Genomic DNA, 22901 nt, shown 5'->3' on the forward strand with positions numbered 1-22901 from the left:
AGAAATTCTTTACTTGTGGTGAGGCACTGGCACAGTTTGCACAGAGAACTTGTAGATGCCTCATCACCGGGAGTGCTCAAGGGCAGGTTGGATGAGCAACTTGGAAGTGGAAGGTGTCCCTGCCCATGGCAGGGGGAGTTCAAGTTACGTGATATATAAGGTCCATTCCAACTTGAACCATGCTGCAGCAATTAGGCTGTGATTCTTTTACACACATATGTCCTTTTGCACCCTCTCCCAGTGAAACATGCTGTGCTATATCAACCACTTGTGCCATGGCATTTGCAACACAAACCATCATCCCTCCGTGCAGCCCTTTGCTGCTGCTCCACTCACCAAGAGCCTTTCCGATGCCCCTGAGACACAGGTCACAGCACGCAGTGCAGAGGCAGACATAATGACCTGAACTGCCTGGCTGCATTACAGGAAGGAGAAACAATTTATTTCCTGCTGCTCAGTGACTAAAGGGAAAACAGCCAGAGATATTGCCCTTTTTCCATTTCCAGAGGGAGAGGTTTTTGTGTCATGCTGGCAGCAGGAGGCAGACACAAAAAGTGCTTACTGTCACTCAGGGGTATGGCCTGGATGTAGTGCCTGAATATCTGTTATGTGAATAGTACACTGCACTTCAATAAGGTCTTTTTTCCATTTGTCTCCCCCGCTGGTCTTCAAATAAAGAAATCATATTCACTTTACATTGGCCATGACATTGCCCTGAATGGGGAGAAATGTGTCCTGATGTCACTAATTTACCTTGTAATTTGTCCATATAGGTCTGAATCAATGTCCTCTTGGGCTAGCAATGGGAAAAGAAAGCTGAACCATAGTAAAAGGCAGTAAAGCTACTACATAGAAATCCAAGCTCTGTAATCTGCTCTTCAGCAAGAGAAAAAGGCTGATTCCCTCCCCAGGACTACACAGCTGTGTAATTCTCCAACAAAATATCAGTCTCTCAACATAGCAACTGTGAATTATCACAGAGAACAGATCACAGATTTGCATGATTGAAGGTCACTTAAGCCTATCAAAATTCTTTTCAGGAGATGAATAGTTGCCAGAAACACCAGAAATCCCAGTTAAGGCACTTGCAAGCCTTCACTTTTAGATGATGCTATGGCTTGTATTTAACCAAAAGTCCCTGTTATGTATATATCACCGCTAAACAAATAAACTCTGGTGGCAGTGTCTTTGTTCTCTAATCCTGGGGGAGTAGCTGACTGATCCAGTAAGAATTAGAGTGCATTTGTGATGTATAATTTAAAACACATGCAAACAGACTATGTGCTTTAAAGACCTTATAAATAAAGGGGGGAAAGTGACAATTAAAAGATGAGCGTGGAGGAATACAGTAAAAAAACCAAACTAGTCATAATATAGCTTGATGATTTGAGAGTAAATTACTGAAAGATCTTGTCAGATCTCCTCTTGGCAGAACTCCTCTTCTGTGTAAGCTGAGAGACGACCCAACTATTTCATATGCCAGACCCTCAAATGAGTTAACAATTTTAGCTTGTCTTTGAATTGACAAGGCAAGTTCTGAGGGAATACCATACTAGCACCTCAGCTGTAAGCCTTCCTTCTGCACTGAGGTGCAGGCAGCACTTCTAGAAGATTAGGAGTGACATATTGGACAAACTGCAAGGACCAAATGAATCAGCACTAGTGTCTGTCTGTAGTTACTTCTCACTTGAAGATGCACGTTACAGCTTTGTCAGCGTGGTTAGGAAAGCACCCAGTATACCTCAGGTAGCTAAAATGAGACATCTCAAACCATATTTAGCCATCAAAGTAATACCAGTTTCTCTGATTGCTCTGAACAAAATCATGGCAAACTGTAAAAATCAGACAGAAATCAGATGAACTTAGAAGATTAAATTCTCAATTTAATATGACTCTATCTACCTTTCTTTGAGATACCCACTAGGAAAACTCTGAACCTGGCTTATAAAAAGTAGCTACCCTACACCAAACACGTGAGAAACACAGACAATGGATCTAACATCTCAGCAACCTAATTTTTTGCTCAATTTCAGACCAAAGTGTAGTGTTATTTTTAGTACTCAGAACAAATGTGAAGTGGTTTTTTGAGATGTAGTTTTGAAAAGCAGAACAGCGCTTTAATAGACTAATGTTTGTGAATGTCTTTTCCACATCATTAGCACCAGTCTGCAATCAGAGTACAAGAATGATGTATCAGACTAATTATATTAAACTAATTCTCCATGACCTGCAATGTATGTATTGTGTTTAACTAGCTGGTCTAAAATACTGAATGAAATTAGATGAAAATACATGAAAAAGCTTCTTCTCAAGTGTTAAGCTAGGTACCTATTTCAGATAGCTTTCAATAATATGAGCTATTTGGGTTACCTATTCATCATTTGGTCTCATTTGTGGTAGTTGCATGGTTATGTTGTTTATTTTGTGATCCTGATTCCAATTAAATCTGTTTGTCAGGAGATGTGAAGCAGCAGTCAGCATGTGAAATGGTGACAAAACCAGTACCTTGGAGGGAATTTTTCAGAAACCCTTCAAGTCCACAGAACTATTAATGCTAATGTGTATCTAGGACCTACAAACTGCAATTAGATTAGCTTCTCTTTCACCCTTGATCTACCAATTCTAATGAATTAAGCTTTGCTATGTCTAAAATATGTATAAATTTTAAAAGTCACAGGCAAAGCTCAATACAGAAAGCATATGGAAACTAAATTTAATCATAGTGATCCCAGCCTAACTGAGCTGGAAATCAGAAAATGAACATATCACAAAGACAATCTTCTGAGTTTAGCAACTGGTCTCTTCCAAGTGAAGGTCAAAAGCACTGATATGGTAAGCAAGATTTACCACATGTTTCAAAATGCTAAAGGTCGGATTCATTCTGGCTTGAACTGCTCAAAGCCAGGTCAGATCTTTCACCATCATAGTCCAAGACCCGCTTTGGCTCTCAGCAAAGTAAGCTAAGCAGATCTCTTCAGCGTGAAGTTGAGCAGGGTTTTGGTAATTCCCTTTCACAAAGCAGCTCTTGCAAGGAAAGCTTAAACCAAATCTTTTATTACTGCTCTCTGAAGCCCTGTCATTCTACCAAAATAAAAAATTTAAGGGGAGGATATACAAATCACCCATTAAGAACGTGGAGTTTCCATCACCGGAAGTCCTTAAGAAAAGAACGTGAAAAACATCAAATAGGAATATGATTTGCAAAGGAATAAAACAGATGACTTCTTGAAGTCCCATCTAGTTGCATTTTTATATGATTCAATGGCGTAGGATATACCGTCCCAAGACTGGATATGCTAATGCAGTTTCCACAAGCCACAAAGTCCTGCTTTTGTTTCCAAAGATGTTAAAAGCAAAAAGGTTATCAGGCTTCAAGGGGGTAGAAGACACAAAAACTCAATTTGAAGAAATAAACCGTAGTTGTAAATACATTTCCTACGAGTAAAGTACTCATTTTATTTATAAGAAATTCACTAAAACCAGTGTTAAGACTGTGGATATTACAGAATGTACAGATGTTCAGATGCCAGACACACACACACACCATCCTGGAAACAAACCTACTACCAACATGCAGAATATGCAGAGTTCATTATACTTATCCTTCAATACACAGAACATTACTGAGCCATATATTCTGTTTGCCTGTTATCTCATTGTACAGTGTTATTCAATATGTTGTAAACTAAAGTAATTTTTACAGTGCAAATGTCTGATCCCAAGATAACAAGATGGTTCAGAACTGCTACATGTGTATTGTTAAACTGCATTTTCATAAAAAAAGACATGGACAATGGTGGAACCAATTAAAACCCTAAAGGTACAACCCCTTGTAAAAACATCTCATCAGAAAAAAACCAGAATTTTTACATTGATGTTTTAAAATAATGGAAGAGAGGAGCTAAAAGGTACCAAAAGTAATTAGCATGCAGTCTAATGCATTCATTAAAAAGTGTGTAAATGACTCTTCTGTCTACTTGGAAAGGCGTTTCTATAAACTTGCTTCCATGGTCATTAAAAATGTGATAAAATGGAGTACTCGGCCTTGATCCTACAAAAAGAATTGTTAAGGATTTTCCCATAACTTTGTAAAATAAAGTTGTAGAGAAAGAAACATGCAAACATACCCAATACCTTACACATGCCATTAATACAGATATCTCGGCTGTGCCTTCCTTCAAAGCAAGGAGTACCATCAGTGACTGCATCAAGCATCTTCTCTGAAAAATGGCCATCTATGGGGCGACAGTGGAGCTCACAGGGGTTTGCTGGAAGGAAAACAAAGATACTTTCTCAGGCAATACTTCCGGACATTGGACTGCACAGGGAGTGACAGTATGCCTTTACTGAACCATCTGCTCACTTTCCCTGGCATTTGGTAGAACTGGCCTAATTAGAAGAAGTGAGCAGAGACAAGTCATGTTGCTAAGAGTGACACAGGTCTGATAAATGCCACTTGTGGATTTGTAGGAAGCAGCTGGAGGCAGGTACCCTCATACCTGCATGCTCCTCATCGCTGCTGAGTCAGGCAGTAATGAGCCTGTCAGCTGTGATGGAGAAAGGGAGGGAAAACCAGCAAAGCCACCTGTCATTAGTGAGGGGGTGGGAATGCCAAGGACACTGACAAGAAACAGTTTTCCATCAACTGATGACTCAGTAATTTCAGAGATAATTTAAACTTTTCGTCACTGCTGTCAGTCTCTCTGAGAGCAGTCAAATGGTTGCTTCTGATCTGCTGCACATCACCAATGGTTTTCACCTACCTCTGAGTACTTAACAAATCATTTCGAGCACTGGTTTTTTTCCTGCTTGGCAACTTATGAAATAGGGATGATATTGGTGAGTCTAACAGACCCAGGCTGTTCTTGTTTAGATGTCCCATGGAAGCAAGAGGGAGGAGAAAAGCTGTGGTAAAAGCAACCAGTGGTCTCTGAAAAAAGACTTTCTGTGATGGATCATAGCCCTAGTCTATTCCATCCATGGAGTAAGAAGAGCCAAACACACATCGCCCTGCCTCACAGACACTGGCTCTTGGGAATGGGAAATTTTGAAACTCAGACATCAGAGAGCTAAGTTTGACAAATAAATTGTGTACATGGAAGATGAGTTAGAGCTGAAACTAGGACAAAGCAAAGAGAGATGTGTCCACTCCCTTGTATCCACTCCTTGAAAACTCTCCAGCAGAACCAGATCTATATTAAAAATTGATGAGGGGCAGCAACAGAGGACCTGTCTTCTAGTTTTGGTCTATTCCAAGACCCCAGTCTAGCCCGGTGCTACAGCAAATTGTTCATGCTCAGCAAGCTGAAATGCTTTGCTGAGCAAAGTAGTGGGCCTTAAAACCACCAGTCAGTAGGGACTTGAAGGCACCCTTATTGAGTCATTTTAAAACAATCTCCCTGTGTGCTGCAGAGGAGCTACTGGTCAGTGACAGCTTTATCCTGTGCCTGACAGAGTTGACAGAAGCCACTCCCTTGGTCTTAGAGGGATGCAGGATAACTATAAGCCTTCCGCGTAGCGGCGGATGAATTTCTTTCTTCCTCCTTTGTTGGCCCTGTTTGTGTCATACGAAAAACAGTGTTTAAAGAAATTTCTAGTAATGAGAGAAATTGAAACTTCTCGTAATGCAAATAAACGAAATAATTTGCTACAAAAGGATTTATTCTTTTGGAGGAGGAAAATTTGCTCTCATTGCACTGGTTTGTACAGCAGCAACATACATACACCACCACGCAGTACACAAAGGTGACTGCAGCTCCTGCTCTCAAAGGGCTTGAAGCTTAAGAACTGAATCCTAAAGAGCCTGAGCTTTAGTACTATAAACCTCATTCATGTAAACAAAAACTCTGCAAAACTGGGATCAAAAAAAATTAATGAAAGGATGGTAAAGGAAATCCAAAACCTTAACGAGAACTTTTGTTTTTTCCCTCATCAGTAGAGCTGAAATGGCATCTTAGGACTGTCAACAGTGTTACGCTTGTGGTTTCTCAAACAAAAATGCCTTCGTAAAGCGCAACAGAGTGATCAGACCTGGAGGACATGCATGGACCAAGGTCATACAACTGGTGGAATTCAAGGTGATGTGAGTTGCGTTCAAGAATATTGATGGAAATGGAGCTACAAAAGATTCTCAAGCAAGAACATAAAGTTTGTGATCCTTACCAGCCCTCAGCCCCTCTGTGAAAATGGCCACCATAATACCTATCCATCAGTTGTTTTGATAAGAGCCATCATGATAAAGGATACAAGTAATTTTACTTCTGTCTGGAGAAATCTTTTTCAGACCATGTGATTATTTGGATTGCGTTAGTGCTCTAAATTTAGTTTCACCTTGCCTACCTTCTCAATGCAGCATTTTTTAAACAGGAAGAAAAATACCCTTATGACAAGAAGAATCCCAGAATTCCAGGTACTCTGTTACCTGCTCAGAATCGCCCCTGACAGATACAGAAACTCATTTCAGCTCTTACATTGTTTGTAATGAAATATATAGAGCACTAGTTTGATATCTGTACTTCCTCCCTAGTTGTGTGTTGATGTAACAAGCAATTTCATTTCAGAAATCACTAAACAAGAAGCAGCAGACAGTACTGACTGCTGACACATTCCTATCATAATTATGATGCTGTAAATATACAACTCAAAATCAGTTTGGAGAGAGAGATAACTCCCCTACTAAGTCAAAATAAAAAGTAAAAATAAATAACACACAAACTTTCAGACTTGCATAGGTTTTCTAGGCATGAAAGCTTCCCTGGTTTTCCTAATTGTAGTAACTGATCTGAAATAGATCCTACCCACAAATTTTGCATTGCTTTTCTTTCCATACATTTTCTACTGAGCCCCACTGGAAATGAGAGAGCATTTCTCCCTCCACACAAACTTAGTTCTATCCAGTATTTATTTGATTTTTCATCAGCAGAAAGGCTGGTTAGGGGACCTAATTATACTAGCACTGTATTTGCCATTCATTTTCTAAAATTATTTACTTATCTATCGTTATTATTTATTATGGTTTAAGTCAGGGACCTTGGGTCTATTATTCCAGGACTATAAATAAACTGTATCAGAATCAGCCACTGTTCTCTAAAAGTCTGATGTTTTAAACCCAGAACAGATACAGAAAGGACTTTCATCTATTTTCAGAAAGCAAACTCACACACAAGGAAAACAAATACATTTCCTGAAATGTAAACAAATGCATTTGCTGAAATGATGGAAGACCGGCATTGAATTCAGAATCTTTTCTTATTTCAGTCCTGAAAAGTCTAAACTGAGATGAATATGAGCACCACGGTTGTTCAGAAAGAGCTCATTAAAGCAGCTGGTTAAGTTTCAGTTAATTCAGAAATTACTAATTCATGCTGAGACTTTAACAAAGAGGCTGTTATCTTTGTAACTTTTAGGCCAAAATATACATAAATTCTTGCAATATAGCATATGCATGAAATACTACATCCAATCTGTGAACACTCAGTACTGACCATGTTCACAAAGTCCTTGTTCAAAGAAAGCACACCGAGTTCCTGTTTAAACAGAGCTGATTTCTCCTTGCGTAAAACCTACAGAATTTTATTCATCCTTCCACACCAAAGCAGAATCAAAACCACCTAGACTGCTCCTGCTTAAATTGTATTTATATCTAGAACAATAATATTAATTCCTCAAATCCTACAGGTAATTGCTCTTAACACTTAATCACCAATAGGGCAGTGAAGATTTCTTAATGTGTAACCTAAAGTTCCCTCCTACTGTTTTGGCTGTTTCTGCTTGTCATACTTTTCATGGACCGGAAGAACTGCTGGATCTGTCTCTCTCTGGGGTTTCCTATACTGTTTGAGTGGAGGGGATGGGAAGGTGAAATATGAAGTACAGTGACAGAAAACTTGATGTCAAATCCAACTTTAAAAGCAGAGGAGCTACATTCAAACTGAGTTGGTAAGATCCGGGTGTCCAGCTTTGTGAAGTCAGTTAACAAGGTCACAGAACTGATTGGATCTCAAGAGCTTCTTCCAGACTTGAGCACAACACTGCACAGAGATGCAGTCTTGCTAGCCTGTATCTCTACTACTCAGGGATGTGCCTGTTAAATAGTCTTTGAAATTTTCTCTGAGTAGTTGGCATTTAACTGTCTCCTTCTCCTTCTTTCCAGAGTAAAAGTTGCTTTTCTCAATCTATGTTTTTCTAATCACAGAATGCTTTGGGTTGGAAGAGACCTTAAAGATCATCCCTCCCTTCTACCAAGGGACAACTTCCACTAGACCACATTGTTCAAGGTCCCATCCAATCTGGCCTTGAACAGGGATGTGGCATCCACAACTTCTCTGGGTAACCTGTTCTGGTGCCTCACCACTCTGACAGTCAAGATTTTCTTATTTCTAATCTAAACCTGTCCTCTGTCAGTTTAAAGCCATTCCCTTTGTCCTATCTCTACATCCTATCCTTGAAAAAAGTCCCTCAGTGACTTCTTGACTTCTACGTTGCTCTCCTGTAAACCTCCTCCAGTTGGCTGCGTCCTTCTGCCAGTACTTTGCTCCTATCTGGACATAAGATTTCAGCTGAGGTGCCACCAACACTTAGCAGTCTAGAAAAATTCCATCTATTCTTTTATGTAGTGCCCATGTCCTTCACCAAGATTATACTGCTAATTTGACCAGAGATGAGATCAATCATCTAATACAAGGGAGAAACACAGATGTAATGGAATCCCAAGCCACAGAACTCCCATAAGCGCCCAGTGACTTATCTGTAATCAGAATAGACTGAGGAAGCAAGCCAGCAAAGCTGGCATGTGATTTTTTTCCCCCCTATCTATACTATAACAAAGTTCAGATTCACCATGTGCAAACAGAACAACATGAAGATAACTAGAAAGGAACGTATTTCCTTCCCAATTTAAATTTGTTTACCTCCTAGCTGACTCCCATGAGTTCCCATGCAAAAAGGATCCAGCTTAACCTGACTAAGAAGGATGTAATTAATGTGTCTGTCAGCAGAAGATAAGGCTTCAATGTTTTTCCCTCCTTCACAAGGAAGAAAAGAGGTGGGCCTCTTCTCTTCAAACCCTCACCTCTATGAGAACTCACAATTAGCTGTGGAAATCCAAACCATAGAAAATTAGAAAAGACAATTACCAAACATGGACAAAACGGGGGGGAGGAAGCTCAGGTGAAGCTACTTGATCACTTTAACCAAGTTTGGAACTCCAAAAGAAACTACTTTTATTTCAAAACAGTGGCAGCAGAAACCTTATTTCATGTTGTTAGCTCAGCCCCTGTGACTGTATGAGAACTGATCTTACTTGATACACAGACATATTTTGAAATAAATACGAAATTTAAAACAGTTTAACAACACAACCCCTATCTGACAGTATGTTAAATGATCCTGGCACTGAGTAAATAAAGGTGGTTACAGAATACTAAAGTTATATGATAATAAAGTTAGTCACATGGTCTTGTACGTGGAAGTTAAACCCTGAGAAGCTATCAGATTCATATAAATGGAATTTGTCAAGTGGTATGAAATAAACAAATGTGGGGTCAGCCTGATGGCAAGAGAAGTAGATTAGCCCCAAAGTCTGACTAAAACGACAGAACAGGGGCCTGGGTCATGAAAAAAATTCAGCAAATGTCCTGCTTAGAGCTGCTGGATGGTTTAGTCACCCTTGAACTTGAAAGTCCTCATCATTTTAAGGCTCCCAGAGATACTCAAAGGTTCCAGCTTGAGCACATATGTTTCTGCAGTCCAGAACAATTCCATAAAAGGACTATGCAAGTTTCCCAACAGGCACAAAGTCATTTAAAACAGAAAATTCTGAACTGGAACCTTAAACACAGGCAGCCTAGATAATAGCAAGATATAATTTACTACTTCTCTGCCCAGCTGCTTGTAAAGCTGTTTGTTGCATCATTGTATACTAAATCATAAGCTGTTCAAAAAAAGTCTTCGTCCTCTTGTGAAGGTACAATTTACACAACAGAAAAGACTATTTAGTTATGTGACATTTACTATAACTGCTTTACGTAAGCTATGAAATTAAAGCCAGAAGATGGAGTTGTGACCATCCCGATAATTTACTGTTTTTCCCAGCAGGATGAAGGAACACAGAATGTCTAAAATGTCACAGAATGTCTAGCTCAGGAATTCATCTCCTCAGCTTGACACATCCACGCAAAACCTGTATGTGTACTCAGGGTTTAGGAAAGCTTACTTTTCTTTTCCTCTTATATCCCATGTGCAGCATGACAGGATTTAAAATGACTGACACTAAAACACAAGCTGTATTGGGTTTGCGTGGCAAGATTTTGGTAGTGGGGAGGGGTGCAGGGGAGGCTTCTGTGAGAAGGTGCCAGAAGCTTCCTCCATGTCTGACAGAGCCAATGCCAGACAGATACAAGATGGTCCTACCGCTGGTCAACGCCAAACCCACTAGCGAGGGTGGCAGCACTTCTGGGATAATGTATTTAAGAAAGGGAAAAAAACTGCTGCACAACTGCTGTCAGGAGAGAGGAGTGAGAATGTGTGAGAGGAACTGCTCTGCAGGCACCAAGGTTGGTGAAGGAGGAGGGGGAGAAGGTGCTCCAGGTGCCAGAGCTGAAGTTCCACAGCCCCTATTCCACATCCCACTACTCTGCTGTGGGGGAAGAGACAGACAAAATTAAGAGTCAAGTTAAGCCTGGGAAGAAGGGAGGAGTGGATGGTAGGTGTTTTAGAGTTTGGTTTTTATTTCTCATTACTCTTCTATGATTTGATTGGTAATACATTAAACTAATTTCCCCAAGTCGAACCTGTTTTGCCCATGATGGTAAGCAGTGAGTGATCTCTCCTTGCTCTTATCTTGACCAACAAGCCTTTTGTTATATTCTCTCTCCCCAGTCCAGCCTAGGAAGGGAGTGACACACTGGCTTTAGTGGGCATCTGGTGTCCAGCCAGGATTAACCCAGCAGAAAAGCCAAAATCTTCTTGGCAGCAAACTAAAGTATTGACAGAATGCCATTAAAAATCTTTAATATTGGATTGCACAAGTAAAGGGAGAAAGTAAGGGAAGCTAGTATACACTGACAGTGGTTGGTGTACTTACAACATGGCGGACATTGTGAGTAAGTCTCAAAACCAGCTTGTTTTTGTGGGGGAAGTGTGCCCATAAGAACCACCCACCCTCAGCTATACGACGATGATGTCAGATGAAGGACCAGCACAGAATTTGTCCAAATCTCTGCTTATACGAGTGTTATTAGGAGAGCCTGCCTGTCTGAGGAAGCCAGTATTATTTTAAGTTTAGAGTTTAGCAGCAAGAAAACACTTCAAATGCTGTTAATAGAATGTAAGACTGAAAGTGCAAATATTAAGGACTTCACAGATAATGGTGAAGACATGTAGGCTGAAATTCTGGCTGCTGTGAAAATGGGTGAAAACAGTCAAAAAGCTTTTTAAGCCACAGAAAAAGATGTTTCCTCGGTACTTGAAGGATTTTGCAAAGGATGTTCCAGATGAAATATATCAGGCTCAGCAGGAAGTATTTACTTTTAAAATGCTATGCCTTACATTGTGCAGGAAGCATTTGTTTCATGATTCTTAATGCCCTTTAAAAACAGACCTTCTGCAAGAAGTGCACATGCGGAACTACCACTTCTGTAGCACTATCCAAGAGAGGACATGAACAGAGCCAAAGCTGTACCTGCAGTGGTACATCCTGATTAACAGAGGTCTGGAACCCTAATTTCAATGGCAGGTGACTGCAGAAAATGTTTTAAGAGTTTGGTTTTGGCCTCAACCTTAGGCTGTTATCATTTGCCAGGGTTCTAATGGGAGTCCTTCCAAAAAAAAAAGCTTTTTGTATCAACCATATTTTCTTTCATTGCAAATTTTCCTAGAAGTCTGTCTGCTCTGGGTTCATCTGCAATTTTTTAGATGAAATTGAAACAGTAGCTGAAATCTAGGAAACCAATTCAGAACTCCCAATAACTGAAAATGCAATGAACATGCTGAAAAATATTATTGGCAAATGAAACTGGAACTTTAACCTTGATCTTCGCTACCTTAACCGGCTTATTTTTTCATAAAAAATACACTGCTAGCAAGTTTGGTGATGATACGAAACTGGGGGGAGTGACTGACACACCTGAAGGCTGTGCTGCCATTCAGCAGGACCTCTGTAGGCTGAAAAGCTGGCTGGAGAAAAATCTAATGAGGTTCAACAAGGGTAAGTGTAGAGTCCTGCACTTGGGTAGGAGTAACCCCAAGTACCAGCACAGGTTGGGGTCTGCAGAGCAGCTCTGCAGAGAAGGGCCTGGGATTTTGGTGGGTGTGGCAAGTTGACCATGAGCCAGCAAGTGTGGCTTTACTGGTAGGGGGGCCAGTGGTATCCTGGGGTGCATTGGGAAGAGTGTGGCCAGTAGATCAAGGGAGGTGATCCTCTCCTTCCTATTTGGCCCTAGTGAGGCCACATCTGGAGTACTGAGTCCAGTTCTGGGCTCCTCAGTACCAGAAAGACAAGGAACTACTGGAGAGGCCACAGAGATGATTAAGGGTCTCAAGCATCTCTCTTATGAGGAGAGACTGCAGGAGCTGGGCCTGATTAGCCTAGAGAAGACCAAGAGGGGATCTCATTAATTCATGTAAGTATTTCAAAGGCAGGTGCCAAGAGGACGGTGTCAGACTCTTTTCAGTGGTGCCCAGCAACAGGACAAGGAGCAACGGCCAAAGAACTAAAACACAAGAAGTCTTACCTCAATCTCTTTAGGTTGAAGGTGGCACAGAACTGGAATAGGAATAGAAATAAGGAAATAGGAATAGAAATAGAAAACAGGAATAGGAATGTCCAAGAGCATCTCTCTGGAGACATTCAAACCCCACTTGGAAGTGTTCCTGTGTAACCTGCTCTAGGTAACCCTGCCTTGGCAGGGGGGTTGGACTGGATGAGCTCCAGAGGTCTCTTTCAACTCTAACAATTCTACTTTATCCAATGATTATCCAATGATTCTACTGGATAATCTGCACCTTACATTTATGCACATGCCAAGAATCAAACTGCATATATAATATACTGCATATAATAACTATTATGCTTGTATTTCATAACTAGCTGTTACAAAGCAAGTCATAAGGCAGTCATCAAGTCTGTCTCTACAATGCAGAGCAGCATGATACTAAACCTGTTGAGATATTACTTCTTCAGTGTGGTGCCAGGTACACCTACCATACAGATCTGAGTTTGAAATAGTAAAGACACATTTGTGCAGGGGAACAGCTCCATATATTGGGTACGGTGATGCCTGCAGGGCCAAACATGCAGCTCTACACTCCACTACCCCTTGTTCTGTGGTTGAAACTGGAAAAGATGGGTTAGGCCTACCACAAACAATGAGCACAGGCATGATTTCAACAGCTTTTCTTAGTGCTCAGTTCTTCTTCCCAGGAACCGGACTAGTTACAATCACAGCCATTATCACCAGAGCTCTGAAAAAACACCTATGTGTAGAGAATCACTGCCTTTGTGTACGAACAAAAAGCACAGTTGCACATGGAGGCACACCAGATTTTTCTCTCTAATTAATTAAAAGACATACAATTTAGTGACTTCTTGCCCCCAAAATGGTTTCTCATGGGTCTGTAACTTTGACTTTTTATATAAAACATTAAAAAAATATTTGTAGCTTCGTACCTGTGTTATAAACGGGAACCCAGTGGTAGAATTCATTCTGGTAGGGAACTGTGTCAAATTCACTGCATTGCATCTGACGAAAGGTTGGCAAGTCTTTGGGACAGGGGCTGATGTTACACATGCGATAGCGTTTCCTTTCTCCAGTGCAGTAGTCTCCTCCAAACTGTGGTCTACAAAAGGAACAATTAGATTGGGACCTCAGACTCTGTGTAAAAAAATAATTTTAAATGAAGAATATATTTCAGGTTCCAGTGGCACAACAAGGTGAATCTCAATCCTTTACAGCATAGAGATCCTGTTCACATGTTTAAGTACTCAAACATCTCATTATGGAGCACAAAAATCTATGTATCCCAAAGTAGTGTTTGGCACTACCCGGCTGAGCTCACAATAAATTAACTTATCAAAGAGATCCCCCTAAACTCCCATACTTTCCAGAACATTTGACAGTTCGCTTAGAAAAGACAAATTACTCCCGCTGTTAGGCACCCTTTTAGTAACTTCTGAAAGTGAGATGTAGAGTCATTAACTCAGATATGTATCCACTAATTCTGCCTTTCATGTTCTGTACCTGACAACTCACGTATCTGAAGCTCAAACAAAGCTGATGACTAAAACAAAACACGAAAGATGAGTTCTCAGGGTCAGATTGATAGATACTGCTCTCAGCTGGTGCTTGAGGACATTTATTTATTCATTGCACTATTAATAAAGTAGTATTTATATCATTCCTGCAAAGCCTGAATGCTAAACAACAGGGTTCGGGGGTTTTGATTTTGTGTAGAAATAAGGACCATGGAGGGTAAGGATTAAAGAACACGATGACTATTGCAAAAGATGAGCCAGCTGAATTTCACACGGGTATGCTTAACTGGGAAGGAGGTGTCATGGTCTGTGTTGGTGTGGCACCTGCTAGCAACAGTCTCATACAAAAGAGCTTACAGTGTCCTAAGTAACTGAAAGATGTTGAATAAAAGGCAAGAAAAGACTGTGCACTCAGCTTACTCTGGGTTATCGCAGGGTCTCTCTGCGCTTTGAACTCCTGCCCCACATGTCCTTGTGCAATGGGACCAGGATGACCAAATCCCCCATCCGCCATGGATTACTTCGGGAGTCTTGCCTACTGTAATACACTCACCAGAGAAGCACCACTGAGGAGAGAAGAGAAAGCACAAGCAGCTTAAGATCATTATCACAGGAAATGTTACTGGGAATTATTCGTCATTTCAGTTCTGAAGGTTATTTCAGTTCCACTTAAGTGGAAATGTGAATGGAGATGTCACAGGATGAGCTTCTTTCACTCTGAACAATGGCAGAGCTATTCATGACTCCTCAGCTGCCCTTTTGCAGGCAGCACAGCTTGCCAGCAGCGTGGCTCACACTCACCTTGTTTTCTCCACACCGAGTGCCATCCGCAGCTGCATCCAGTTTGGAGCGGCAGGAGCCTTTCACCGAGCACCAGAGTGTTTGGCAAAGGTTCTGAAAAAGAAAGAAAACGGCAGCAATCTGAAGCAGGGCTGAACTCCTATGGCCAAGATTTTCGAAAGTCTTCTTCAGTTTTGTACATCCACTTACAAATCCTTGTAAGGGTCATATTTCCAGAGGAAAATGTTTGGGGCTTTCCGCAAGTTAGGACCCACCAAGGGTCCAAATTTAGGTACTTGTTCTTACTGTACAAGGAGGGACTATTTGAAAAATAAACAATGGTAAATACTATCAAGTGCATTCTCTGAGCTACGTAAGTACAAATATTCTCCTCATTGGCTGCTCAGCTCCCAGCTATTCCCAGCAATGGCTTAACAGACTTTGGCCACTACTTTTTTATCGCTCAGGTGAACAGAAAAGTGTACTATTTTCATTTGATGAGTACTAAGGAATACAATGTTCAATTTTGCATTGCTGTCTGCCTGAAAACAGACAGCAAAATCAAAGAAGGTTACAGCAGCCAGGTAAGTACAGACAATATCATGTCTCCAAGTACAACAGCCAGCTAATATTAATGGAGATCCCAAAACTAGATGAGGAAAAAGTGATCAGGTCTCTTAAAACGGAGAGATGGCAGGGAAATTATCTTTAAAAAAGCAGTCCAGGCTAGCTGGGAGAGAAAAAAGCATAGTGGGCTGTGTAGGTTAAGGTCTCTGGTTAGTGGATGCCTGCATATTAAGCAACTCAGAAACTGGTGCCAGTTCTGTACAATCGATTGCCAGTAAAGCACAAGATTCCAGCTGCTGCTCCACATGCAGTGGTCAACTCCACAGAAGAGACAGAAACTCCTGAGAGTCAACAAAGCAAGCAGGGCAAGAAACATTACATCTACCATATATCAAATCAGCTGCACTCAATCAGAACTATTCTCTAGAGAGTAAGGATAGACAATGAGGGCTATTCCTCCCTCCTCAGTTCCCATGCATACCAGCTTTTGTTTAACACACAGGAGCCCTCCACACTTGGAAACTGCTGAATGATCAGCGGCTTTGTGTGAAAAACCACTTCCAAGCTAGAGAAACCAAGGCTCTCGGGGAGACTGTGCATTCCCAACTGAAACAACAGAAGAAAAAGCCCAGGGGCTTTGGGCCAAGTCTTGACTGAGGCTATTTGGACTGCAGAGTCCATCACTGGAAGAGGGAACAGAGCTGGCTGCATGAACCTGTGAAGCAGGGGGGCAGCTGTAAGTGTCATCAGAAAAAGGAGTGGATAAGAAGGATCCCATTAGCATCTCCCATTGGGATTCTGAGAGCAAGTCACATGCCAAATTTGGGAGCCAACATATAAACTGGGCATTTGCAAAAACGCAGCCCCAAAGAGCTAGCAGAACTGTTTGGCCAAGTGGGAATGCAAAACCTGGCTGCTCGTTTCTGATTTGCTTCTATTTAAAATAGCTAAGTTTGGGCACAGTCTTCTTTCAGAGAGTTGCCTTTTATTTACTTTCTCCATTGTGTGTTCACCCTGTTTATCTAGAGCACCAAAAAAAAAAGTTGATAGCCCAGAAAATCTCAAAGCACTCCAAGTCTCCAGTTGAAATACAATGTCTGGGGCACTGAATCTTGGCTCTCTTTGCTGTTTTGAGGCAATGTACACAAGTCAAACTTTGTTTTGCAGTGCAAGGGTGGCATTACTAACTTTTTGTAAAACCATTGTTGTCAGGTTCTTAAGGCAGAGCTACCCAACTGTTCCAGCTGATGAATTTTCTCTCATTATGAAATTCATCTTTTACTCTTGTATATAGAACATGTTTTGAGTTTTTAATGTATAAAGTGTACTCTTGCATTGTGCCTCAGATACCCAAGAAACTGGCACAGAAACTGAACACAGCTTTCCACTGGCAGTTACTTTTTTATGAGGTGCACCTATAGACTTCAAAGTCAAGAGTTTACAGAGGAAATTCTTTAGCTTTGCAAGAATTTTTACATATTGATCTCCATGTATCAGAGCTTCTCTCGATCTTAAAGAATACTGAAATATGAGATGACGACGCATTTAATGTGTGCCTTTGGAGATAACAGGCAGAAATTCATGACTACCATGGACTCACTGTAATGCAAGTGTTTTTTATTCATCAGAAATATGAATATACACTTTCCACCCAATCTATCAGATCAGGGTCTGAATCCAAATAAACCCACTGTCACAGAAGTCAGTGCAAATTTTGAAGATAAAGAGAGGATAATAAGACGAGGATTTTGAGCTCCTACAGACTATTGTATAGGAAGCCATGGATCTAGCTATGACTTGGAAAATTCCTCCACCTAATATTTATTTTGCTTTTCTTTACCTTATTAGAAGGACATTATTCATGTACTTCAGGATGATGCTTAGAGAAGTTTCCATGAACCTAAATGGTTTGTGGAAAACACTATCTGAATTATAAACATTATTTTTGCTAAGTGTAATCACTGACCCCTAGGGCGTCTTCAGCTAAATGCAGATTCTTCCCTCAAAAAGAACCTGTGGATCAAGTTCAGTCAGACATTAAAAGTTATAAAACAAAAGTAGCCTTCTCAGTGAGCAAGATTAAGTGAATAGAGGAAAGGCAAAGAACAGTCAGACCTCATAGAAAAAAGGACAATACTGATGATTCAATATTCCAGCTAGACTGTACTATTCACAATTCCATCTCTTGCCAGTGCAGCTGCCAGCAAAATACAGGCCTCTCAGTAAAATGCAAAATGAGATGATACCACTTAATTTCGTGACATATGTCTAGCTGTAAAATTGGTTAATCAGGAGATGTTGAATGTAAAGACCTATTAGGTTCAAACCCAAGTAGAGACAGACTGAACCAATACTGCAAAATTACATCTTAATTTTCTATCTGTACCAACAGACAAATTACAGTAACTGAGGAAACTGGAACAGCAGGTAATGAAAGCAATCTTTCAATACCTGCTTCAGATTCAGTAGTTGCAGTTCAAGACTGGTAATCATGTTATCTATTAAGGTTGAAAAGATTAATCAGAAATAATTTCCTTAATAGAACGGTAGATGAAGATACACATAATTATCTGAATGGAATAAACAGTCAAAATGAGCAGTCCCCAGTCCACAGCTGTGCTCATACCAGCACTGCTGAGAGCCAAAGCACCCCTTCTGCGTCTAACAGGACGAGCAAGCTGGATGCTATCTCCAATATTTACTGCACATTGCTACAAAATTTAGTGATCTCTTAGCTAGCCTAGCACTTGAAAACACTGTTTCTGAACTGTTCTATGTAGGAAAATGCTGTTACACACCCAAAGAGCTCTGGACATGCCAGGTGCAGGTAAAATAGCATACCAATGCACCTTAGCTAATATAACCTGTTACTCTGCAGTGGCTCCTAGATCTTGTGAGAGTTGCATTGCTGTGACTGTACTGCTCTCTTGCATCTTCAAATAACACTGTTTTGCTATTCTGTGAGACAGAGCCCTGGGTGGGTACATTGCAAACTATGCATTTCTGCATAAAAAATCTAATGTTTGATGGGAAAATAAAGATTTTTCAAAATAAATATTTTTCACATGGGCTAAAATATTCTTTTATTTTTAGACCATCAAAAGTGTGAAAAATCAGAGAGCATAATCTCGATTTCTTCAGAAAACTCTTCCTGGAACTGAAGGTTTGTTTCCAGAGTGATTTGGTCAGTTGGAAGCTGTAGGGTTGAAGAATTTTTTTTAAATGAGATTTAATCTGCACTGATAATTTACAAAAGATCAGTATTATAAGTTTGACAACAAAATTACTCCACTGCTAAAGGACAGGCATTTAGTGATTGATATGGTTCAGATTCAGTAGAGATGAAATACAAGGCAAAAAGTGCTACAGCTCACTTCCAGAATCTGCAGAGCAGAATTAAAACAGTGCTAGGCAATCCCAGCACATCTAGCCTATGAGATTCTGAACATGCTGCATTTGTAGTTAGCAGCTGTGGTTCACTGACTGCACTTCCACGCCACTCAAGAAATTTAAATTTTTATTAGGAGACTGAAGAAAAACATAGAGCACTTACGTCCACATCTTCACAGAAGGTAGCATTGGAACCATATTGAAGCTGGCATTGGTGGTGCACATCATAAATCACTCCAGGAGCAATGATTGGGGACTTTAAAACTTCTTTTTGGGGTATATCATCCAGACAGAATCCCCACCCTCGGCTAAAAGCCAAAAACTGCATATTAAAAAAAAAACCTACTACCACATTTTATGACACTTCTATACAGACTTTCAATATCTAACTCTTAAAGGTAATCTTGCTTATGGCCTTTGGAAATAATACTTCCAGATTCCAGCTAAGTTATGCTGGAGTGCTGCTAACAAATTACTTACTTCATCTAGTAATGGATGGTTTACAAAAGGAAAATACAGCTTGTCAAAGTGGAAATATCGTGAGATCATTATGGTTTGCAAAGTGGCTTCAGAGAACTCCACACATTAAAGTTATACAATATTGCTGCCCTTAAAAAGAACAAGTCATTAAAGCCAAGCACATGTTGTTGTGGCCAAAGGCAAAGTCTATAAAGTTTTGTCAAGTGTTGATGGAAAGGCTCCTTTCTTCCTGGTAACTGCAAAAACCTGCAGATTGCACCAAACCTGAGCCAATATGACAGATTTGAGTTCGCTTCCAGACAACAGAATAGAACAGTTAATAGAACTTGTGCTATGCCTTCCATAGTAATTAACTCAAGCACACTAAATCCCCCCCCCCCCATTTATCAATATAATAATACAAGATTTACTTTAAACTCCACATAAACATTTCATACTAAGTTGTACTCAATTCAGGCAAATGCTACCACCTGCTCACTCACTCTAGGAAACGTGTGATGTACTCCTTGCTGCACTGAGACCAGGTGAGTGGAGTAGGATCATATTGCAACTGTCGGGACATAATATATGGGCGTTTTCCAACAGGCTCACAGTCATTCTCTTTTCCATCGTGCTGGATTCCAAAACTGGAGATAAAAAACAACATCTAATCACTCCAGCTGATTGGTTGTACCACAACACCTAACTATGGGTTCCACATTGTGTTTAAAAAGACACTTACATTGCTTCCTCCCCTGCTGAGCTGTAGATACCTGTTTGCTAAAAAAAAAATATACAGAGCTTATGACCCAAAACTATGAAAAATCTATACTCCCACAGTGTATCAAACACATCTGTTACGCACAGCGATATTTTTCTGCACAAAATAAAGAACAGACTGTCACAGACTTTACTCGGGTACCTTTAAGGGAGTGCAAATGCTAGTGCTGCAGTAGGGCCAGAAGCCACAGTTTAAACCTAAAAGCTGTGTTATAGCTGCTATGGCTAAGACCACCTCCTAGCTCTTGGTGCAAACCTGCACAACTTTAACTAAAGGTCAGGTTTGTTACATTCTGTCTTAGATTCTCTCATAATCATGTTTCTATTGCTTGTTTCCTCTTAAAACTCTTTTGATAGATTGCAACACAGATACTGTTTACAAAATTATTGAATGTTCAGTGAATTTCTCTCCAACCTCTACTCCATCTTCCTGCTTAGCTTTCTCAACCTGTGCGTTACTAACAGATCTCCATAGCAGGTTCTCTCCAACTTCTCTGACTTACTGAAAATTTTTTTTATTCAACAGCTTGTAGAAGTCATAAATATAAAAAACTACAGATGAGTTGCAACTATTCAACTATGCCTCTATGTCACCTCAACATGAAGGTAATCTGAAATAATAACATATGAAGATATTGATATATGAAGACATTGACACCTACACTGTTAACAGCTGAAGGTGTCTAAGTCTTAAGAGCAGTGAGAACTTTCTCAGGCTATGATTCAGTCACGAATCAGACAAAGTAAGTTCAAACCACTTAAGATTATGTTTCTGGAAAATGTAATCATACCATGACTCAAAAGTTCCAAAAGCAGAGCACAATTACAGTCAGAATCGACCCCAGTCATGAGTCAGAGACATAAAAGCAAGTATGACCCTTGCTAACAGGATCTTTTCCATGAACAGCGTCTGCTGAAGCAGGAGGCTGCAAACATCTAGAGGGACAGTACAGTGAAGAGTTGACTTCTCATAATCATCTAAGGAATGTGCATATCTATCTTCTCATTTTTTGTTCATCTCTTCTTACAGACTTCATCCATACTGAACTTTTCAGTGTATGAACTCTAACCTAGTTTGAGCTCAACAAGGTAACAACAAACCCTACGGTATTCCATGCCATTTATGGAGACAATCCTTAAACCCTGCACCGCTCCTGCAAGGGCAAGTATAGCAGTGCTCAGTCTCACAGCATCCAAAGGACAGAGAGTTACCAGCCACCCAGGCTAGACCGGGAGAAGGTCACACATGGATCTATGGGGAAAAAGTGCCTTCAGATTACTATTGCTAATGAAAAAAGCTCACTGTCAGCAGCAGGCTGTGGGGACCAAGTAACTAAGCCAACAGCACCCAGATCAAATTGTAGTGATTTCAGCATTATTTACCTATATTATTTCCTTTCTGGCAATGGAGAGATTGAATAAAGAAAAGCCAGTTAATGGGTGACAGGGTCATTACCATCATCATAATTATTACATCCTATCAGGAAATACAGAACTTCATCCTGATTGGTGGCTGGGTGCACAATGAAATTAATGTGATTGTAGATACACCAATGAACATGTAACCTGGCCAAGCAACACAGTCCAGTTGAAAAGCCTAGGCATTACAGTCAAACCAGAGTATCCATGAGATAATGCTTTGCCCCCAGGAAAACAGCTGTGTCAAAATAAATTCAAAAATCAAATTTTTTTCAAGTGAGTTAATAAGCCAACTAACTAACCAAAACATCCCCAGAAATTCAAAATTCTGAGAAATCCAGTTCAAGCAAAAGTACCCAATCATAAAAAAAAATTTAACCATGTGTGAAACTAAATGTCCAGGAACTTTAGTTACCTTAACCTAAGTGTCCCTAAAATAGCAATACTACCATACAGAAGATATCACTTATTAAGAAATGCCAAACAGCAACTTCATTAGTTCATCAGAATGGAAGAAAAAATACTAAATATAAGATTTAATATACGAATTTGACTACTTCAGTTAAAAATGTTTTCTAGCTAATCTGCAGTATTGAAATACCTTGACATAATGAAACAGGTGTGTTTTCTGTAAATGTTTTGGATTGATCTGGAGATCACCTAAAGTAATAGCATGGAAATTTAGCTATGTTTGGAAAAATTAGCATGATTTTAACAGACACTGTTAAAAGCGACAGACTGAATAGCTGCTTACGTAAATACAGGTCAAAGGCTTAAGAATTTCTTTTTTATTCCTTTGCTTTGAAAAAACCAACACAGTTTTGACTTTAATAATAGAAACATTAACTCACTTCTTGTTTTGTTTGTATCTGGCAATTTGAGTATTAACACACAAATGCTAAGCTCAGAGAGGTCCCCCCCTTCACTGCCTGCTATACCTGTGTCCAAGTTCATGAGCAATAGTGAAAGCCAATGGAAGGCCAGAATCTTCATTGATGTTGCAGCTTCTGTGAGGTTGACACATGCCTGACAGGTGAGACAAACCTAAGGTTTCACATGGACGATTCATGCCAGCACAAATGTCCTTTCTAGAATCACAAAAGAGATGTGTCAGTTAAAGTGCTTAAAATCAACTGTGGAGTGTCACTGTCATCGGGTGACAAGTCTCCACCTTGTAATGTATCAGTGTGAATTCGCATTTTAAGCAGAGCGTAGTGATAACATTTTACAAACATATATGCAACAACATACACTT

At 40.2% G+C, this 22901-nt stretch overlaps 1 protein-coding gene across 1 annotated transcript in view; it reads right to left on the bottom strand.

Annotated features, from left to right (window-relative positions):
• ADAMTS12 (ADAM metallopeptidase with thrombospondin type 1 motif 12) overlaps nucleotides 1-22901 on the bottom strand; it is a 141056-nt gene that overhangs the window by 40060 nt on the left and 78095 nt on the right. Inside the window, exons 7-13 of the mRNA XM_027709467.1 lie at nucleotides 22585-22734; nucleotides 19951-20094; nucleotides 19152-19296; nucleotides 15053-15145; nucleotides 14672-14817; nucleotides 13667-13836; nucleotides 4135-4268 (exon numbers count right to left, since the gene is read on the bottom strand). Coding sequence (XP_027565268.1) covers nucleotides 4135-4268; nucleotides 13667-13836; nucleotides 14672-14817; nucleotides 15053-15145; nucleotides 19152-19296; nucleotides 19951-20094; nucleotides 22585-22734 — 982 coding nt within the window. The remainder of the gene's footprint in view (nucleotides 1-4134; nucleotides 4269-13666; nucleotides 13837-14671; nucleotides 14818-15052; nucleotides 15146-19151; nucleotides 19297-19950; nucleotides 20095-22584; nucleotides 22735-22901) is intronic.

This window comes from Neopelma chrysocephalum, unplaced genomic scaffold (genome assembly GCF_003984885.1).
Source record: "Neopelma chrysocephalum unplaced genomic scaffold, ASM398488v2 Primary Assembly neopelma1_96780, whole genome shotgun sequence".
Classification (NCBI taxonomy): domain Eukaryota; kingdom Metazoa; phylum Chordata; class Aves; order Passeriformes; family Pipridae; genus Neopelma; species Neopelma chrysocephalum.